The 14,294-nt window shown below is 37.1% G+C and overlaps 1 protein-coding gene across 1 annotated transcript; it reads right to left on the minus strand.

Moving 5' to 3' along the window:
* Nucleotides 1-534: 534 nt before the first annotated feature.
* On the minus strand, nucleotides 535-12,775 carry atp6ap1a (ATPase H+ transporting accessory protein 1a). Its single transcript, XM_006625608.3, has 10 exons — nucleotides 12,616-12,775; nucleotides 11,959-12,085; nucleotides 10,048-10,122; nucleotides 9,415-9,608; nucleotides 9,054-9,094; nucleotides 7,501-7,586; nucleotides 6,633-6,892; nucleotides 6,152-6,202; nucleotides 5,199-5,430; nucleotides 535-4,118 (listed from the first exon to the last, which is right to left on the minus strand). Exons 1-10 carry the CDS (start codon nucleotides 12,732-12,734, stop codon nucleotides 3,909-3,911), a joined length of 1,395 nt encoding a protein of 464 aa, XP_006625671.2. The 5' UTR covers nucleotides 12,735-12,775; the 3' UTR covers nucleotides 535-3,908.
* Nucleotides 12,776-14,294: the final 1,519 nt, after the last annotated feature.

Genomic DNA, 14,294 nt, shown 5'->3' on the forward strand with positions numbered 1-14,294 from the left:
AGTTTCACCCAGAACCCTATTCTGATGTTGTCTATTTTTACACACTGTATACTTTCCTCAATGTAAAAATAATTTCATACAAGGGACAATATGTTGTTTTAAAGCTTACAGTCATGACACTTTTAAGCTGTAATACTTATTATTACACAACATGCTCCACATGTTCAAAGGAAAAAAACAAAAAATGACATGAAAGAAAATAGAAAAGTAATTTTTGCTTTAGTGTTCAAACCATTTGCTGTTGGAAACCTAAATCTAGGCGCACAAAAATGACCTCCATAATTGAACAGCCAATTCCTATTGAGAATTTGTTGAAAGACTTGAAAACTGCTGTCCATTTCAGTTTTTTTTGTCTTTAGTTTTTCCTGACATTTACAGCAACTTATCTTACACTTAGAAATGTTCACTTTGTGCATTTATGTTCCAAATAAAATACTTTGTAATTTCTTACCAAAGTGACACCACTGAATGCGTCATAAGTATGTTACGGCTGCACTGGCAAAATCTATGATGGAATACAAATAATATAAAACATTTTCAGACTTCACACATTTTATTTACGTTTTCCTCACAACGTTCACAACAGATTTAGCGCATTTACAAAGGCAGGAAACCCCACTCAACATTAAGTCTTTCCATCCTTTATACTACAAGTACAGTATATGCAGTTAAATTGTTCTTCCTTCACATTTAAGTAATTTGTGGTTAATGCACAAAAGGCACAATGTAAATCAAACACTTTCTTGATTTGATCAGGGTCTGTTACACTATTTTTTTCTGCAGATTGTTATACATACCGCTAGAGGTAATTACATTATCCTTTTATAATCTGCAAACAGAAGAACACAGTCTTGTTTTATAATAATGTTTTGAATTAAGTTATAATGGTAAGTTGGAAATATCTTTAATATCTGAAAAATCAAGAGCAATTAAATTCATTTAATTTTTTTCATTATCAATATTAATATTAATACATTATTCCTTTTTTTCTCTTAAAGCAATTCAGAACATAGATTACTTCAGGCTGTTAGTCAATTTAAAGAGCGATATTTAACATACTGTTTTACAATGTAAATTCTAAGCTTGGCAGTCAGCACAAAAATTACCTCTAGTTTGCATATACTTTATTGGGTCAGTGTGTTTTTAATTGTTCCACGTGGCTGGCTCCAAATCACTGACGTTCTGCTATATACTGTATATGGAAAATCTCAGATGTGAAGGAATAAGCAATTTGGTACATACTTTTTAGACTGCATAAGATTCTGCAATATTCAGATCTGGAAAGGCTTTTTGGAAATAAAAAAATCACAGGAAAATTCACCCAAAACAAAAAAAAAACCTGTAAAGATAAAGGAACTTCACAAATAAATATAAACCATGTAACGCACACTTGTACGCCATTTTGCATTTCTTCATATATACAAATATTTCTCAAATCTGCCTACAGTATATAATTTATAGCACAGGCTCTCTTGACTAAACATCTACACAAAAGAGTATGGACATCTTCATTTGCTTTTAAACGAGATGAAACACAATGAGGGAATAACTATCTTAGAAATAAGGTGATTCAAGGAAGGATACCACATAATATTGCCTCAGTTTTTATCTGGACTATGCATTTACTGAAGTTCTTTCTAACAGCTTTATCCAATATAGAGTGTCAGCAAGCTTTTAGCCAGACATACCAGTTAAAGCAAACGTCAGCTATAAGATACCACCTAAGTCTTTAATGTATTGTGGATTATTTAAGAAACATTTTTAACTAGACACAAAGATTTATATTAACCTTGAAATAAGTTAATACATTTTCAAATTTCCCACTGGATTTATTTCTCCATTTCCCCAACAAAAACATGTTCGTCTTCACTTCAAGTAGAATAGTCTGACTTCAACACACAAGCACAAGCCCCTTGTTAATTTTTAATTAGGAGAATAAATAGCCTAGCACAAACATTATGTCATTTACAATGACATGTCATGTTTATATTCTTTCACCTATGACTGACAAGCAAAATATACATATACTAAGAGGCATTAAGAATGCAACACATTTTCAGTTCTAAGTACAGTATATAGATTTTGAAAAATACTGAACTCCCTTACGTTGTTTCAGTCTATGCAGTGAATGTCAGGAATGCCCCACTTTTCTGAATCTTTTGTGACATGCAGTCTCTAATTCTGATCTAGGAAAATATCATCAATCAACTGCAAAAATGTTACTTTTGCCACATTTTTCCAACACCAGCATCACCAGGGTAACTGAAATCTAAACTGGATAAAACTTGGAAAGCCTTGCAATCCTACTAGATAAGGGTTTGGAACACCTGCATTATACCACCTATTTTTCTCTTTCGACAATACCTTTGTTTCAGGATCAATTCCATTACTCTGCTGAGCTCTGCTGCAAGCAAACTGAAATTGAGCTGAAACATCAAAATGAACACATTTACTATCACAGGTGTTCTGGGCTTCATATGTGAAAAACAGTCAACTCCAGAATACAGCAGAATTACAATCACAAAAGCTAAAGATTGCTGACTGGAAAGATATTTTTTTTAATTATGGAAGGTATACCCTCTGATCTTTCAAATTAATTATAACAGAATTGACTTAACAATATTCAAACCAGGACAAACCTTTTATAAAGAAAGACATCCTAATAAGCTAACACAGTGCAATATGTTAATTGGGATACAAAATGTTAACCTTCAGTGAAAGACAACAAATAATAGATGCAATTCTAAAATTCTATAAACACATTGGTCCTTAAGAGTGATGAACTAAAAGTAAATCACTATGACATCAAACATTCAGAGCTCTTGTGAACTTTTCTGTACATTTTAGTACAGTAGGTAAACAATGTATATTTCTGAATGTGAAAAATCATATGGGTAAGATTAAAAAAAGTGAAGCCAGGAACATTTCTTTTTAATTTCTTTAAAAAACACAATGATGATATCTGCAATCAACACTTGTACCGATTTGGACTCCTGTCACTGATGGACAAACTGAAAAGTACTGAGGTTTGCCCTCCCTTGGTGTTTACACCTTCTCTTTAGTTATAAAAGGTATTTTACTAAAACTCCAGGTTTGATTATAGACATCTTCATGCTATGACTATCCCGTTGTAAGGCCCTGACAAACAAGTCAACATTTGGTCTGCAGTTTAACCTGTGAGTAACATCTCCAAATCTTCCTTTCTTAATTTATTCTTAATTAATAAAAAGTATATAACACATCCTTTGTTCTTCCTATGAGCCAGAATTTATTAAAAACTCCTCAAAATAGTTTTTTGCAGGTTGACAGTGCAATGCAAGACTAACAATGGACTGTGGTAAAGAATTGTCCTCAATGATACTTAGAAGAATTAGGGCACATAAAATCTACATATTAGAAGACACTATAAATAAAACAAAATATAATGCTTTTGGACCAAATAAAATATTTTGTCAAAGAAACCAATCATTAACAAACAACTATATGAATTACAAACACTTAAAGACAATTTAACAAGTGTGAAACATAAATCCATGTATCTTTAGAGGAAATCTTTCCATACACGTCCTGTGCCATGGATGGAATTTGATCTTGTAATCTTATGAGAAAATCAGTCTCCATGGCCATCTGCCCCTGCTGTCAAATTTTGAGACGACACACTAAGAATGTCATGGTGTTTGCACAGCTACTCTGTTGGGGCTTTGTGAAGAACATAGTGGTACAGTGGGGGTGAAATGTCTCTAATAAGGGATCTAGAAATTCCTTATGGAAAATAAAGATTAAAAATGGCGGAGAACTGAATTGATTTTACACTTTATCCTTTTCCTACCGAAGGCAGGGAAAGGAGCTAGGAGATGTCATAGACAGGGCAGCCAGTTGTTGCGTAGCCAACACCTATATCAAAGGGGTTACTCATTTTGGGGTACAGAGATGGAGGGGCCCTTGGGGTCATCAAAGCGGTCCATTGTCTTGAGCTGCATGATCATGTGAAGCCCGTAGGTGAGTATCAGCACCAACAGTAAGCTGGTGAGAAGACCCATCCAGATGCCTGGGGTGAAGAAGCTGGCACAATCACTGGCGTAGGAGAAGTTAGGTCCCACCACATTAAAGCCTTGGATCTGCAACCATGTACAGAAGGTAAGAAAAATCAAACACTTTAACAATGAAGGGGCACAATAAGGGGACGCTATAACAAACAGAATGGAATATTGTAAGATGGTGCAATTTTGGAACAAAAGCTCTCAATAGATCAGGCTTCACATTGAACAAAATCCAGGCTCTCACACAAGCTAGCACCACCTGTTGAATATTTCAGATTTGATAACTTGTTTTAAGCAGCTCTCAGAGAACTACTTGGGTACTTAAATAAGCTTTACACACCTTTTTCTTTACAACAAAAAGAGTGTTTCCACAACAAAGATTTTCAAGTACTCATGTTTTGCTATAAACCTTTTAAGATTTTATTATAAGCAACTCAGCTCCTCAGCACCATTTGGAATCTTTATCAAACTGTATTAAGAAATAACATTCGTTTATTTGATCATCTGAAACTGATAAAAAGTAAACTAAAAAAAGGGGAGTCCTTTAAAAATAAAAAATAAGATCAAGTGGGAGGAGCTAATCAGTATATTGAAAAGGTCTTTATGACCTTACTATGTTAGCACAGCTCAGGTTCTCTAGTTATCACTTCAGTTGTCCTTCTGACAGGACCAACCCCAGTCTTAGTCATATCTGCACTAAAACCTGTATATTTACCCAGTTTATGTTATATACTCCCCTGATTTGGTAGAATGTGGGCCTTACTTCTTCACACAGATCAAGTTCTTACCAACAATCCTCGATTATTTGCTGGTTTCCAGCTGAGGCCTTTATCTAATGAGGCACTGTCATGCAAGATACTTTCCGGCATTGACGTAGAAGGCCTAATTGAAAATGGTGCTTTACTATCACAAACTGTTATCTTTACTAGAACATTTAGGTTATCTAAATTGCTTTACTGTACATCAAGGTTGCTCTCCCTTCAAAGAGATGTTCAGTCTTTGTCAAAAGGTGAACGTAGCTATGGAATTTGTAATCACATTATAAGGGGCACACTGACCCAGTAAGATCTCAAGTCAATATTTTGTATTCAGAGTAAGTACCCAGATTCTGCATGTCTGATGATTTCCTTCTGAGCTAGTACATGAGACTGCAAGTACCTGGAAATCCGAGAAGGAGACTCTCCACTTGGAAGCACTGTCACTGCTGGGGACAAGCAGTGGGTCACGGAAGCTAGTGACGGTTGCACAATGGAAGGAGTAGTTTCTTGGAGCATAGATGTTCCTGCTGGCGTTGAAGGTTGCCTTCTGCCCACTGGACTCAATTTCAAGGCGATCCAGAGTGAACCACTCACGTGCAGAAACTGGATATTTCTTGCTGCTCATCACAAACCTGAAGCACAGACATATAACCACATTTACACTGTCCACCTCTGGTCCTACATAGACGTCCTTGTATCTTCCAGTTTTGTTTTTGTGCTCTTGTTTTGCAATTTATTAAGCATAAACTAATCTGTTTGGGTGAATTTTTTGTGAATACTTTTTGGGATTTTGATCCCTTATACCCTCCCATGTTTAATTCTGAAGAGATTCGGGGTGTTTAGGTTAAAGGGGATATCACACATAGACAGGCCTGAAATTATTCTAGTTTTTCTTCCATTAACTCCACAATGTTCTTTTTAAAGTGCAATGACCAACTGACACATAACTCAATCAGTCACTAGCACAACTGTACAGCTTAATCCCCTGCAATATAGAAATAGTTTACCGCATAAATTTGCACACATTTATTACTTTGGAATCCTTTAAGAAGCTGAATTAAACCAAGTATTGTCCTAATTTTGGCATTATTTAAATGAACAATGACATTTTAATATCATTATCATGTACTGTTTTAATCATGTCATAAATGAAACAAAAAATTGACATGAATAATTTTATTGGTCATTTTAACTGGTGTGGTACTTAAAATAACACATTCCTCAGGAGCTGGCTTTAAATTACACTTCTTGGTTAAGGCAGACTGATCCTGATCCTACACGTTTTAAAAAAACGAATATGTACTGTATGCCAAAAAAGTCAGTAAACCATAATTACATGATATAAGCACTTACACTACTCTGAAGTTCTGCAGATCCTGAATATTTCCATAATGGAGAACAAGTCTGTGAAACATAAAAAATGACAGATTAGAGCTAAAGCTCTCTGTGCCTTGAAATTTGATGCATACATGCTTCCAAATACATATCTTTAATAGTTGCATTGCACATTAGTGCTAGTAGCATATTTATACCACTAAATGACACTGGTTGAACACATTAAAAAGAGAACGAATACAATAAATATTGTATATTTAGAAAGGATTGTAAATAATCAGAACACCAGACATGCAGGACCAGACAAGCGAAAACAGTCAAGAATATAAGCATGAGAGCGTTTCAAATTTAACAGGTTCTAAGCTCTTCTACAAACCAGCACAAGTTGAGCTGTGCAGGATGTCTAGTATTAACAGAGCAGAGACAGAGGCTCACAAAAATGTGAAGACTAGCCAGCAAAAGGGACGAAATCTGGACTTTCCATCATAGCACAACTGACCTAGAATTTGTCTGATTACAAGAGGAGTCACTCAAAGAGACATTTGCAGAGGCGCCAAAGGTCATAGGGCCTAGGTCCAAACGGACCCACTGGTCCCGGGACCTCTCCCAGCTCAAGGTGATATTCTTTGCCCAGAGAAGAATGCAAGGCCCTGAACTCCCATTGAACATCACAGGAGGATAGGGAGTCTCAGCCTTGGCAGGGGCCTGCAGCAGGGAGCGGCCCAGAGACTCCACAGCCAGGGACACCTCACGGATCACCTGGAAGACACAGGTACAGGAACCACCCCTTCAAAACCAACACCACCAAATTATTCATTTCTTATGAGAAAAAGTGAAAGCTTTTGAAAAGAGAAAGATGTGATGGGCTACACTTCCCAAACAATTAACGAAATATTGGTTTCACCCTTCTGTGGGCTGCAAATAATATGAAAACATCAAAGCTTCACACAAAGAAGATGATGATAATAATTCCCCACAAGCAGTTCTTTACAACACAGAAATACATTTCAGTGTTCAAAGAACAACTCCTCCTAACACCTCCCTCCCTAACTACTACTTATGTTAAAACAAATTTAAAACAGCACTGTGGAAAACCAACCAAACTACATGACTTCACAAAAAATATATATATTTCTTGGTACTTTTCTCTTCTGGCTTCAGTCCTTCACCACCACAGTAAAAACCATTTAACTTGAAGGTACAGTACAAACATACATGAAACACATACTGTAAATGCACACTTATAAACAAGATAACTATCTTGGCCACATTCAATGAGGATACAGTAGGCACTGTTGAGGTATACTTTTTCAGTTCCTTTGATCATTATATTAAAATTGTTATATGTCTCTGCAGTTTTGTCTTACCCTTGAAGGTCTGAGTGCGGTGTAGACTGCAGTGTAGGGAACTGCCTGTGTCTTCATGACATTCAGCACCTGGCCAATCACTTCATCTATGAAGCACAGAAAAGGCCTTGTAGCCGACCAACAATCCATTCAATGGCAACACTGCCATGGCAGAGGATTAAAAATGCTTACTTAATCATTACCAGAATGAAACTATTTACTATAACAAGCAAATACCACTTGAAACCCAAGTTACCTGTATCATATTTAAACAAGAAAACACCACTTGTTTCTCCCACAAGAAATTTTATTTTTTAAATAAAATTTGATTGATTTGATTATAATATTTCCATCTTAAAACATAAATGTTTCCAGAGGTGCTGTTGGTCAGTACAGAAATTAGAAAAATGCAGACCATTTCATCCCTATTATGATCTTCAGGTGGTACAGCCCCAATATGGTAGTGAACAATTTCACAAACAAGGAAACCTCAAGTGTCTGGAACAGTGTTGGTCAACACCAGTTCTCTTATGTTTTTCCTTCCACGAGAAGCTATTACACACTGTTTCCACATGCCTGCTTTGAGGTGCCTCTCAGCTGGACTGTGTCTGGATAAGAGGCACTTCCATTAAAAGTACATTAATTGATTCATTCATATTTTGTCCAAAAAGATTTATTTCAAAGTCATTGATTACCTTTTAATATATGAAAAATGTTACATTAAAATTAGATGCCAATCCGTAAGGGAAATGCTGAAAATATATAGACCAAAAATAAAGCCTTGCCTGAATTTAAGGCAAATATTTTTAAAACCTATGACACTCTCAAAAGGACAGTCATTGTCAGCCTATCTGTTAGTGAGTCAGAAATCCAGTCATCTTATTCCAGTTATTCACAGCTAAAGTTAAAAATGATTTTCCAATCAAATAAATAAACAGGCATATGCATTTTCATACTAAAAATTAAAGCTCTGGTATTCACAATTATTTTTTGATCATCCTAACAAAATCAGTTTTTGATTCTGGTTAAACTGGCAATTAATTCTCAATTGTTAAGATAAAGAAAGTGATCAAATAGTATTTTCATGTTTTTCATGTACAAACAGAAGACTGTAAAATGTGTGAAAAATGAACGTAACTGGATGCCCAAAGACAAAGCTACACACATTTATAATCGCGATATGTGAAGAAATTGAAGCTTTTTGTGAATATCAAGACATTTTGTTTCTCCTGTATAAGCTTTTAGCAGTGTTTGCATTCCTTTTTAATTAAGCATCATTAAGAGTCAGTTTGTCCTTTTTTATACCAATTCACTCAAATACACTTATCTTTTAATGAATGGTAATTGAAGGGAATTGGTTTCCTTTTCTTCTTCATAGCAAATTGAATTACTGCTCTCTGTTCAGACACTTTCTATTAACAATAAAAACTGCACTTATTGTTCCCCTATACAAGCCAGTCTTCCGAGTATTACTGAACACAAACCAGCCATATCTGTTTAAATAGCGCAAGGAAAGATAGTTTCCAAACAGCTCCAATGCATTGATATATTTGTAATAAATAGTTTTCACTCACCATTGCCACTCAGAACCTCCTTTGGAGACATCAAATCAGTCCTAAGGAGAGAAATGAGTAACTTCATCTGATATCACACAAGGACTGTATAATGTGGTGAAAGGGTAGAATTATTTGGCTGATGCTTGTATCCAAACTAACACACATTTGTACCCATTTACACAACTGGGCATTTTACTGATGCAGGCCGAGTCCAGAGAAGTATCTACCACACCGAAGAACATTATTCAAACTGGAAAAAACTCGTATAAACAAAAAAAAATGCTGTATACAATTGTATACAATTTCACAATCAGCTTGCATTTTTTATGCATCTGTTTAGCAGAGACGTGATTCACTGATGAAAGAGAAGGTGTTTTACCCAGTGCTGTAGGGCAGACGAATGACCAGCAGAGAGGAAATGGTGTCATTGAGTCGAAGCTGGCTCAGTGTGTTAGGGTCCAGGTACAGAGGGCTGATGCCCAGTTTCTCCTGCAGCAAAGCGGGCACTGCACTTGAAGCATGCCAGTCCACTGCTGGCAGCACTAAGGAGGAAGGGGCAGACTCCAAGGCAGACTGGGCAAAAAGCAAACAGAGAAGGAGGATCATCTTAACCAGATAACCACACACAAACACAACTTATTTTATTTCTTATGGCTTCCCCCCCCCCCACAGAGATTTATTATATATACTTTATTAATTTTAAAAGCACCATGCAGACATTATAATTCCCCTTTATTTTCCATGGCAGAAATAAAGTTGAATTCGGCTAAGATTACCAATTTGCTTGACAACATAGGAAAGGTTGATGACAGAGAAAGAGAATTACATTTTGAAACCTATAATCCATAGATCACTGGTTCAAATCTAAGTTAGGCCTCTGTGAACGTGCAGTTTTACCAGTGAATCATTTTGCTGCATATCTCGGCTATTTCCACCTTGGATTTACCACGTGACAAAGAAGAATATGAGCATGTAAGCACGTACTCCCAGAAGTAAGCACCCAAACACTTACTTCCAGATTGGGAAAGGCATTGTCTTGTTTATTTCCAAAAACACCTCCATGCATGGTGAAGTCATCTACACTGAGCTGAAAACCAAAAATTACAGTTATTTCCAATGAGCCTGTATAGTGCTGAAAGAACCCCTATCTTGGAAAACTCCAGTTTCATCCCCACTGATGGATATTTTCATCTCCAGGGCAATTTCAGCTCCACCTCCAAAACTGGATCACCTTTGCTAAACTAGGATGTACAATAACGTAATTGCAGATACAATTCCTGGGACCTTACTTCTGACAAGTGAATATTTAGCCATTTATGCATTGTATCATACACAGTTTGATAAACTGTAGTTGTTTAACGATACTTTTAAGTGTAAGCAAACACTCATTCATCCTACAAAGTGCTACTTATAATACTTTGTTTAATTAATAGATACTCAGTGCAAACATATACATGTACATAATAATAATTCTTTACACTATTATAGCACTTTTCTGGACATTCCACATAAAGCGCTTTACAGACAATCGTGACTCCCCTCCACCACCACCGAAGTGTAGAACTCATGTGGATGATACAATGGCAGCTAAAGTGCGCCAATACAGCCAGCACACATCAACTATCAGTGGGGAGGAGAACAGAGTAATAAAGTCAATTGATAAACTGGGATTATTAAGAGACCATGATTGGTAAAGGGCAGGTAATAGGCCCAGTACACCTCTTTTCACTCTTTTCAGGATATGCGTTAGGATTTTCTTAATGACCAAAGAGAGTCAGGACCTCGGTTTTATGTCTCATCAAAAAGACAGTGCCGTTTTTAACAGCACTGTGTCCCCACCACTATGCTGGGGCATTGGGACCTACACAGACCACAGGGTGAGTACTCCCTCCTGATCCATTATTTCCACTCTATCCCTTTAAGAAACTGGAACAGTTACTTAGCAAGGCAAGCCAGATAAATGCAACTGACACAGGAGGCTATTGACCCAGGACTTGAAATACAAGACAAAAGCAAGGTGTTGCAATTTTTTTACTTTGTAATGTTTTTTACTCAGTATAATCAACACTAACGTAAACATGAACAAGCAAGAGTAATATGTTATGATTAGCAACAGAAAGAAACAAGAGTTTTGGTAATAGACACTGATCTTTTTTTACAGAAGTTTTACCCAGCTGTAATTTGTTTGATCTGGTAGAAACTGGTTAGTACTACTAGCAGAGTTTGCAGAGAGCTGTAACTATACCTTTAAAACTAAAGAGAGAGGAAATGAAAGAGTGGCTATGAGATGTGTGTGGAGTGAGCCAGTTCCTCCTGGATGATCAGTCACACCATGGTGAAGAAATCAGCAAGGTCATGTGGACCATAGTCAAATTCCTGTTTTCAAAGTCTTTCAAAGCTCAGAAGACCTAGCTAAATAACACTTTTTTCATGAAAACCATTTAATTTATATGTGCCAATTAATTTATTAATTAAGAAGCCCAACCCTACTAGTAGGATCATGCATATCTCCCCAAAATGTCAGATCCAATTAGAAACACACCACAAAATATTGCTTTAATAGACCACTGTGTGCAATCTATTACAGAAGGCTTCTCTAGTCTTTTGGTGAAAATTAATAAATGCCTCCCTATGCTATGGAGTGTAGTAGCAATGTACCACAAATTTAAAGATGGAAGCATATACATATGTCTGAATGTGGTTCTACGACTGTTCAATTGATGCTGCTTTTAGTTCAGCAGGTCACATCTTCTTCCAGAACAACCTTAACAACAAACCTAAATGTTCTTTGGCTGATTCTTACTGCCATATTGAAGGAAAGGGCACTTCTGTGGCATACATACATGTAACTGTTTCACTACCTCTACAGACTTTAACTTAACTGAGTGCTAATGCTATCACCACACTGATTCCTTTACCTCACCTTGTCTTGCAGAAACAGCAGCACATTATGGGGGCTACTGGTGAGAGCAGAGCTCAAGTAGGAGACAAGCTGAGAGCTGGACACAATGTGACCAGCTACTGGAGCAGTCTGGGACTGCAGCACCGACCTGCAAGCAAAGATCGGCATCATTTTCGAAATCAGCAATAAAGAAAGCACAGAACAACCCAGTAAGGTTTACATTAGCCAGCTAGTAAATGCTATAAAACCCATAAAAAATATCATGTTAACCATGCATTGTGGGATGTCTCATATCAGACCAAATGCAAACTTTGTATACATTAGTGCTTGAAAAGTCATTTAACTGGAATTCACTCCTCTATTAGTTAAACTGTAAAGACATAAAAAGAGACAAATGTCACCTTATGTTAAAAGATTCTATATCTTTGCCTTGGTTGCATCACACAACTTTGTATGATCAATTTTCAAACATAACCTTAAATAACGTGGACCTATTTCTACCTTCAAATATCTTAAAAGTGGAATAAAGGAATGCCTGTCTAATTAAGACAGTTTGAGTGATATTACGTACAAACTACTGTCAAATTTCACTGCATTTCACGATACACAAATGGACAGCTGGTTACCGTCTGCGCTTCCGAAAATACACTTTCGCCAAATAATAAAATGAGTCCTTACCCTTGACTGGACCATATTACTACAGGAACCTGGTCGCTACAACTGCCCAAGCAGAAAACAGCGAACAAACCAAAAAATAACACCACCCCAGATCGCCTCTGCATCCTCATGTCGGCCATCTTGTGTTTTCGCAGCGGAGGCAATGACGTCTTCCTCACCGGCTGACAGTCATGTGAGACACACGACCCATGAGACCGCCCCCCGAGTCCTGTCATTGGTGGAAAAGCCTCTCGCACATAAACACGGTTGGTGAGACTTAATGTCAGCGGCACAGCGCTGCAGGTTGTGCTTTTCGGATGAGTGGAAGCACTGCTGTTACGTGTATGCCAAACATGACTGTGTTTTTAAATGAAACAAGATTCATCTCCTCGTGTGTAGCTCTTTAGAATTATTTTTAAGTCAAAAGAATTAACAGCTCGCTGTGCACTTGTATTCAGACCTTAACTATTTTTTTTAATACTGTTCATTTCAGCTTACTGTGAAATATAGTCCTAAAATAAAAAGTTAACAGTACATTAAAGAAGAATTAAGCTTAGTATTTATGAGAAATAAAACACAGAGAGGGGTGGAAAGCAGTGTGAGTTGGCGATTAGGTAGGAGGCACTGGAGAAAAGGCCTAGTGTGGGGCTTGAAAGAGAAGTGCTGTGGGTTAGTAGTAGAACAGGAGAAATTTAAAGAGAAGCAGGAAGTTTGGGCTTCCAGCAGAGAAATCGATCAAAGATTCCTTCCAGATTTGGCCTGCATTAACAATGAAAAGGACCAGGAGGCAGGCAGGCAGTGTGGACTAGTTTGGGAATAGTGGGAGAAAGGGAGGGATGCAGGGGAGGCTAGTGGTTAGAGCTGAGGAACTGAGAAAGGGGCCGTCAGTTTGAGCCACAGTTTAGAGCCGAGAGCCAGGAAGAGAGCTGGCCAGTGTATGCAGCTCAGGAACGTGGAGAAAGGAAGAAAGTGTGGGCTAGTGGTTACCGAGTTGAGGCTTGAAATATAAGAACTCGAATGTTCTATTACTGTGAGATTTTAATGTTCCACACCTACTGAGATAGGGAATACAGAAGCAGAAATTGATAACATTGAAATGGTTAAGTGCGATTGACTTGTGCACTCTCCTGGTGTCCTGCCTTGCGCCTGTTACTTGCCAGACTAGGCTTCTTAACCCAGGTTGTTAAAGTACCCTTACTGTACGTACTTATAGAGCTCTCTGTAAGAGAGAACCAGTGGGAAATTGTAACCTGAATATGTTAGATTTTGTTGACTGCTGACAATTAAAAAACAGGGATAATTTTAGAAAAGCTGGCTATGAAGGAATGGGGCAAATATTACAGGTGCCATGTTGGGAAGAGAGGAATACAGGTTAGGAAAAGGAAGGTCACCCCAGAATACTGTTAAAGGCTCAAATTAATTCTTGAAACAATACATTCCAAGTCCAAGAGTTAAGAAAAAAAGAGAAGAAAGAGTGCTCTACTTACGCTGTATAAGGGCCAAGATTCAAAGATAGAAATACAGCATACTGAGGTTTGCCATGAAATGACATTACAATTGTATATTAGAAAAATATTTTTCTCCGTGCTACAACAGAGAACTGTCAAAGCATGTCAATAGTTTTTAAGAACATGATAAATGATAATAGTTCACAAGAAGTATATTTTTACACAACAAGAGACATCAATAACATGTCCAGT

The sequence above is a fragment of the Lepisosteus oculatus genome, chromosome 2, assembly GCF_040954835.1.
Source record: "Lepisosteus oculatus isolate fLepOcu1 chromosome 2, fLepOcu1.hap2, whole genome shotgun sequence".
In the NCBI taxonomy this organism is placed as follows: domain Eukaryota; kingdom Metazoa; phylum Chordata; class Actinopteri; order Semionotiformes; family Lepisosteidae; genus Lepisosteus; species Lepisosteus oculatus.

Excerpts from the sequence above, each read along its gene's own strand:
- atp6ap1a (XM_006625608.3), bottom strand. The coding sequence starts at position 12,734 with ATGGCCGACATGAGGATGCAGAGGCGATCTGGGGTGGTGTTATTTTTT. Across the intron at positions 10,123-11,958 it reads TGCTGTTTCTGCAAGACAAG|CTCAGTGTAGATGACTTCAC; the intron begins GTGAGGTAAAGG and ends TTTGGTTTTCAG. Across the intron at positions 6,893-7,500 it reads CCGCACTCAGACCTTCAAGG|GTGATCCGTGAGGTGTCCCT; the intron begins GTAAGACAAAAC and ends TGTGTCTTCCAG.